Source organism: Rhinatrema bivittatum, chromosome 6, assembly GCF_901001135.1.
Source record: "Rhinatrema bivittatum chromosome 6, aRhiBiv1.1, whole genome shotgun sequence".
NCBI classification, from domain to species: domain Eukaryota; kingdom Metazoa; phylum Chordata; class Amphibia; order Gymnophiona; family Rhinatrematidae; genus Rhinatrema; species Rhinatrema bivittatum.
The window spans coordinates 294,771,243-294,778,588 of NC_042620.1; the positions used below are offsets into that span (position 1 = coordinate 294,771,243).

At 42.5% G+C, this 7,346-nt stretch overlaps 1 protein-coding gene across 1 annotated transcript; it reads left to right on the forward strand.

Moving 5' to 3' along the window:
• The first annotated feature begins 2,117 nt into the window (after positions 1-2,117).
• On the forward strand, positions 2,118-4,944 carry TIMM8A (translocase of inner mitochondrial membrane 8A). The gene is made up of 2 exons (XM_029607377.1): positions 2,118-2,389; positions 3,790-4,944. The coding sequence occupies exons 1-2, from the start codon at positions 2,270-2,272 to the stop codon at positions 3,949-3,951; spliced, it is 282 nt and encodes a 93-aa protein (XP_029463237.1). The 5' UTR covers positions 2,118-2,269; the 3' UTR covers positions 3,952-4,944.
• Positions 4,945-7,346: the final 2,402 nt, after the last annotated feature.

The following is a 7,346-nucleotide window of genomic DNA, read 5'->3' on the forward strand; positions in this document are numbered from 1 at the left end:
GAGTGAAGGGCCGCATGTTCTTCAGACGAGAGATTAAAATAAGTTCTCATCGGTCTTTGTTCAAATTCTGGAAGATCTGTACATGGGGGTCAGTTGGACCTGGAGGTATCCAGTTAGACCTTGGTTTAACCAAGGAGAAATGTGTTCCAGTGTTTGTGAAAAAAAGGACTGAAGTGGGTGCAAGAGAGGTAATGAGCTGGAGAATACATGAGGTGATCAGCTGGAGGGGCAAAGGTTGAGAGAGAGGGTCTGCAGGATGGGAGAAGGTAAAGAGAGTAAGTCCTCAGGGGAGGGAAGGTGGAAGGTGAGAGACACAATTGACTGGAGAGGGTGGAGGTTAAGAAAGGATATCAGCTTGAGTGTGGGAAGGGTGAGAACTTGTGCAAAAAAATTCTGCTTTTAAATGGGTTGTGCAAAACTGTGGGCATGAACAAAAGCCCTCGATTCAAAACCTTTTCTTGTATAGGCAATAAAGTGAAGGTGGATAAATTAATCGCTGCTGATTCTGCACTGCTTGGGAATGTATCCTCGGTGATATAAGTTGGTTGTAAGGCAGTCTGTATGCCTGGCCTGCCCTGTGTGGATGGTAACCTCTCCTTAAAAAAAAAAAAAAAAAGATTGGGAGGCTTGGCCACAATCCCATCCTGTATCACTAGGGATTTATGCAACTCCACCTTAATAATGCCTAATGGACTTCTCCTCCAAGAACTTGTCCAAACCTTTTTTAAATGCAGCTACACTAACTGCACTAACCACATCCTCTGGCAACAAATTCCAGAGCTCAGTTATATGGTGAGTAAAAAAATATTTTCTCTTATTAGTTTTAAAAGTACAACTTAGTAACTTCAGTGTGTGTCCACTAGTCTTTGTACTTTTTGAAAGAGTAAGCAACCAACTGACGTTTACTCATTCCACTCCACTTAACTGAAAAATCTGGATCTTCCTGTTTTCCAAGCCCATGGGAATCCAGAGCATCTCTGGGACCTGGAAGTGGCATAAACATTCCCCAACCAGGGAGCACTGCTCCAGTAATAAAAGAAACATCGGTGTTAAGAGACCACACTACTCTGCACGATCTGCCTCTCCCTGGATCCCTTACACCAGCCTCCCCACGGGCCCATCACAGCACTTACAGAATGAGCCAGCTATATTTACAATGCACCTGGCTCCACACTGCATGCATATATGGCCCCTCTCCATATCTGATAGCTCCTCAGAGAGGGCAGAATTTGGGCCAACTTTGCATGCCAGCCTGCCTCTAACTCCACAGGCACGCTGCTGCTAGTGCAACTCTCCTTTTTTTTTTTTTTTTTTAAATCCTCGCTGCAGTTGGGAAATGCAGGAGTCTACAACCCCTAATTGCCCTGGGCAAAGAAAGAGAAGTCCAGCCTGACAATTGTCCCCTGACTTGGCCTGGGTTTCTACTGGGGAAACCAACCCAGTCAGGGGACCTCACTGTTGCCCCAGGATCCTCCACTTCCTCCTTCCTGCTGGACTGGACAACCTACCATTTGCTGGAGGCAGAGGACTACTGGCACCTTCCCTGCTGTACCAGGCTATATAGAGTGAGGGTATCAGGGCAAAGAACTTGCTTGCTGCCTCTGTCTGCGGGTAGGAAGAACAAACCACTTGTCTGGACTGGTCTGACTGGACGATGAAAAATAAAAGAATAAGAACATAAGAAATTGCCATGCTGGGTCAGACCACGGGTCCATCAAGCCCAGCATCCTGTTTCCAACAGAGGCCAAACCAATCAAGAAATCAATCCAGAAATTAGAATGGTCATACGAATCTAAGGGGGAAAAAAAGCTTTTACTTATGTAAAAAAAAAAAAGGAATAAAATCTCTTTTAATAAGTTCTTGAACAAATTCTTCAAAGGAGGTACAGAAGAACTTTGTGTACATTATTTTAGTCTTCCTGTCTCAGCCTTAATAAAAACTGCAACATATATAATGCTAGACCTAGCAGTACTCTAAATGCTTAGCTCCTGCCGGGCTTTTTGTGCATCCCTAAGTACGTCATACGGACTAGGAATTTCGAATCTTGATGAAGAAATGCACGTGCCACAAAAAAAAAAAACAAACCCGACGGACCACCCATCCAAGCGACTCCTGCCGCGCCGCGCCTCGCCTTGGAGCGCAGCCCCGCTCGGCGGCGAGGGCCAGCACGCCGCTGTCTCTATGGCAGCAGGAGGCACAGCTTCCGCTTCCGGTGGGGTAGGGCCGGGAGACACGTGAAGGTCAGCGCGCCGGCTCCGGCAGCAGCAGTATGGATTCCACCCAAGGCGCTGGGGCTGCGGTCGACCCGCAGCTGCAGCATTTTATCGAGGTAGAGACACAGAAGCAGCGCTTTCAGCTGCTGGTGCATCAGATGACCGAGCTCTGCTGGGTAATAATCTTCCTGTACTACTAACGTCGTAACCTCCTTGTAACATTCGGGTTTGCTTGATAATAATATAATTTTCCTATAGTGCCGGGTTCGGCTGAATAATAATCTCTTTATGGTGTGGTCTTCTACTGAGTAAGACATCTGATTACACGAGAAGCCTTTTTACCATAATACTGTCCCATATAATATTGGTCTCCTTTTGTTATCAACGCTGTTGGATTATACTTTTTTTGTAAACCCAAAGTGGTGATTAACATTGTTTAATCTGGGTATCTGTGCTTCTGAGGAATCCAGTTGAAGTACTTGTGCTCTGTAATACATGTTCTCTTTTTTATGTCGAAGACTTTTCTGCGCTGCAGCCACCAACTCTCTTAACATCCAATACCGCTTTCATTCCTTGGTTTGCTGCATCATGCCTTTACTGTAATTTTTGAATCATGACCCAGCATAGACCAGTATATTAGAGCCAGAGAGTCTGTAGTGTATACAATGCAGTAGCGCCAAATATTTTTGTTATGAATCTCCCGGTATGGGGTCCCTCTTCAGCAAGGAAAATGCTGAGGATTATAAAATCAACAATGATCTTAAAACTTTATTGAGCGATTATCACTGCCTAAGTATTATTGTTATATAACTGTTTGTATACTTATGACAACATTGTACGTTAATGAAGACAGCATTTTCCATGTTTTGCTCTCCTTTGCAGGCACTTTCCCATTGGTTCATTATTTTATTCTTGGATAGTTTTCTCTTGCTCAATCAAAAGTAGCCTCTGTTGGGCTATAGGATGAGTACCATTCTCCTTCATTTGAAACTACTGGGGGGGGGGTTCCCCTATTTTTATATCTCCTTCCCAGTTCATCCCAGCTATCAAAGCAAGTGTGTGGCTTCCTCTGGAATCTAGCTAATGTGAGTCTTGAATCTGGGTGGTAGATGTTGTGGTTAAACATTGGCCAAGTCCTCTGTCTTCCCCTCCCCCACCAAGGCTATGGATGCTGCTTTATTTCATTCTTTGGCTGTAGCTGGGTGTCACTGGTGCAAGTTTCTGATGAAAAGTGGGAAAGGCCTGTTCAAACTTACATACGTCCATAACACTTGGCTGATTCTGTGACTTCTGATGTTTTATGGCTGCCTTCAAAGCACTTGTGATTCACTGGGCCTTCCTGATTGTTTTCCATGCATTTGATCTCAAGATATTTTGGTGTAGCTGCCCCACTTTTGTAAAATAATTTAAGGTGCTGTATAAATGAATAATAAATCCAAGCGTGTGTTTCTGACCACCCTTATTTTTGTGCGTGCCATAAAGATGGCCAGATTTCTAGTAATATTACTAAAACCTGGATAAATAGAATGAACAAAAAAGATGTGCTACTTTGATTTCTTGGTTTTTTTTTGAACAGGAAAAATGTATGGACAAACCTGGACCAAAGCTGGACAGTCGTGCAGAAACTTGCTTTGTAAACTGTGTTGAGCGCTTCATTGACACGAGCCAGTTTATATTAAATCGGCTAGAGCAAACGCAGAAGTCAAAGATTGCCTTTTCAGAGAGCCTGACTGACTAACCATGGACAGAGGGAGGAACATCTCACCTGAAAAGGAGAACTGAATGTGGAGAGCAGCAGACAGGACAGCTGTCGGAGGAAAGGTTGCTGCCTCCTTAGCTTACCTGCTGCCCGTTTGTAGAGATATTGCCCTTTCTCTGTCTCATCGTCTCCATGAGCTTGAGGGGTTTTTAATGCCAAATGTGAAAAAATATATATAGGTAGATGAAAGTGTATTGGAATGAACTTTTCTCTTTATTTATATTTGGTGCTGCTATTTTCACATGCAGTTTGAATTTATTTCACACATGGATTAATGCCATGTGTTGTAAGAATTTATGTCCCTTCAGTGGGGCAAAAAAACAAAAACTAGTCATAAGTGTGTGATCTTGCGCAGGTCCACTTACTAGTGGATATAAGAAGCTTGCCTTCCCCAAGGTGCAGTATTTACATCAGGACGGTCACAGCATAAAACTGGCATATCAACTTACTTGCTGGCACAGAAGACAGAAGTAGCATGAGCTAGTGGTTTATAACACGAGACTGTGATTTAAACAAATTCCTGAGGCATGGGGTCCAGACTTCCCTCTGCCTGGGGAATTCACTTTATTTCCTCTATGCTTCTGAGGCCCCTTTGAAAATAAGGTGTTTGTTTTAATCTGACTTTTTTTAGTTGACAGATATCTAAAACAAAATATAATAAAACTATGAATGGATCCCAGACAGGCATTGTTAGTGCAAGTGCTATCAGCCCTATTGCTAAGGTGAGAAGATTGTGAAGCAAAGCTCAGTAGTTCTGACACACAAAGAATAGAAGTGTAACTGCACTGGTGATCTGGATACACCCATTCATGGGATAGCAGGCTAAGAAAGGAAGGGCTTCTGCTTGTCAGCATTCAAGTATGAGCACAGGGAGGTATTTTTAGGTTCTCTTTGCAGCCACCCTTGATATCTGACTGGATTATGAGGTTTTGTATAAAAGAAGCACACAAGTTCCTTCTGCAGGCAGCATGGCTGCCTTAACTGTCAAGATGCCTTATGGACAGAAGTACTGGTTCATAACAATTCTAAGACTTATGTGCATTTGTTACCTGCTTTTTTTTTTTTTTTTTTTTTTTACACGATTCACCCAAAGTGGTTTACAATACATTAGAATAGCAGCCTATGAGGGAAGGGCATTTGTAGCTTTGCAATACTGTGTGTATCAATTTAAATAGCAGTACTCATATTTTACTTTGCAATTTCAAGGTGCTCCTTAGGGCTATTGTTTACAGAAACACTAATAAACACTTCAGTAACACAGAGGAAAATACTCATGAGGCAGTAAGTTCCAAATCTGGCTATGGCCACTTTGGTTTTCAGGATATCCACAGTGAATACGCATAAGATAAATTTATGTACATTGAAGAACTGGTGCATGCAAATTTATCTCATGTTTATTCATGGTGACTATCTTGAAAATCCAGCTGACTGTGAGGTCAGTAGGGACAGGGTTGGGAATCCCTGTTGTAGGAATTTGAATTATTCCCATTTACAACAAGGAAGTACCACTGGATTAACTGTAAGTCCTTTACATTGGGTAGGAAGAGGCAATAACAAAAATCCTTTGTTTAATGGTGAGCTGCTATAGTGTTCAGGCAAGGAGATGGAAAGACTTTAATTTGCCAAATTAAACATTTCTGTACACTGAGCTACTCCAGAGCTTAATTTTGCCATCTTGCGAATGCATTGGAGCCAAAATGCAGCTTGAGCAAAGAGCTGGAGCTGTGGATGTTTGAAAGATGTATTAATTCTGATTTCCTTATCACCTTTAAAGATTTTGTCCCACCTTCTAAAACCAGGGTATCTACATACCATTGGCTTACTGCATCTCTCCCTGCCTAGCACAGCAAATGTCATTATGTTGAAACCCACTATTGCAAATTTTGTAGCCCCTCTGAATTTTCTTTCCCTTTGCATTTAACTAGGTTAAATGTAACTACTCCAGTGTCCTTATCACCTCCTCCTCTTATAAGACCCACTGCCTCTGTTCCATCTTCAACCTCACTTTTCTAGCCTCATTCATCTCCAATCCCATCCATTCTGATCTACCTTTTCCACAGTTATTTTTTTAATGAAATACAATGTCTTACCCCAGCTTCATTATCTCTCTTTTCCACTAGTTTTTTCACTTTCTGAATTCCCTCAATGAACCACCGAGGAGCTCAGGTTCATTCCTGCTCTGTTACAGCTGTTGCTGGCATATTCTGAAGAAATCCTCTTGATCCTCACATCCCTATTTCTTTCCTTCTGTTTTTTTTTTTTCAACATATCAAGATGTGGTTTATTGCCAGCTGCTTGACCCATTTCACTCTCTATATTGTCCCTTCTGCTGTAGTGGGATTGACCTTGTTCACTTATTAACTACCTGCTTCTCCCTTTTCCTGACTTTTCCATTCTAATCCTGCTTGATCTGTCATCTGCCTTTCATTCAGTTGCTCACTCCATTCTGCTGACACCATCTGCACCTTGGGACTGTCAGGAAGAGTCCTGGATTGGATCGCATCTGACTATTAGTTTTATTTATAAGCATTTGAGATTCCATTGTTTCCTGAAAGTAGACCCAAGGCGGATTACATAAAGTAAAAAGGCATTGAGTACATACAAGTACTGGATACATTCAGATAGGAAGTAGATTGCAAGTTAGATAAGAGGTGGGATATATTAGGTAGGAGTAAGGAAGTAGGGACATTGGGTATAACTGTACAAGTATTCCAAAATTAATTAATAAAAAAAATTCTTTATTGCCTAATTCTTCCCACCCCTTGCCACAATACTTTGTTGGAAGCCCGTTTTGTAGCAAGAACAACCATGAATCATTTAGGGCAAGTGTTTAGCAACTTTGTACAGCAGGCTCATGCAGCGTTTGCCAGTTGTTCTTGGCAGAAGTGTTCAAGCTCTTTTAGGTTGCCTGAGAATTGTCTGTGGACTGCAGTCTGGCCCAGATTTTGCCTGGGCCATTTGAGGACATTCACTTTTTTCTGGCAGAGCTACTCCATTGTTGCTTTTGCTTTGGATCATTATCCTGCCGCAAGGTGAATCTGCTGCTTGGTCCCATGTCTATTGCAAACTGGAACAGATTTCCCCTAGGATGTGACTATACTTTACACCAGCCCTCTTTTTCTTCATCTTCACAAGCCTCCCTGCCCCTACTGCTGCAAAGCACCCACACACCATAATCTACCACCACCCTTTAGTATAGGGATGGTGGTAGCAGGGTGATGGGTTGTGTTTGTTTTATACCACGCCTATCACTTTAGTATTAAGACCAGAAAGTTCCACTTTGGGCTTGGCAGACCACAGACCCTTCTCCCACATGCATGCAGTGTTCCCTAAGGGGTAGATTTAAAAAAAATGCGCGTTCGCGTACTTTTGTT

What these genes read in the sequence shown, in the direction of transcription:
- TIMM8A (XM_029607377.1), top strand. Translation starts at nt 2,270, where the DNA reads ATGGATTCCACCCAAGGCGCTGGGGCTGCGGTCGACCCGCAGCTGCAG. An exon ending in AGATGACCGAGCTCTGCTGG is followed by an intron (nt 2,390 to 3,789) that starts GTAATAATCTTC and finishes TTTTTTGAACAG; the next exon opens with GAAAAATGTATGGACAAACC.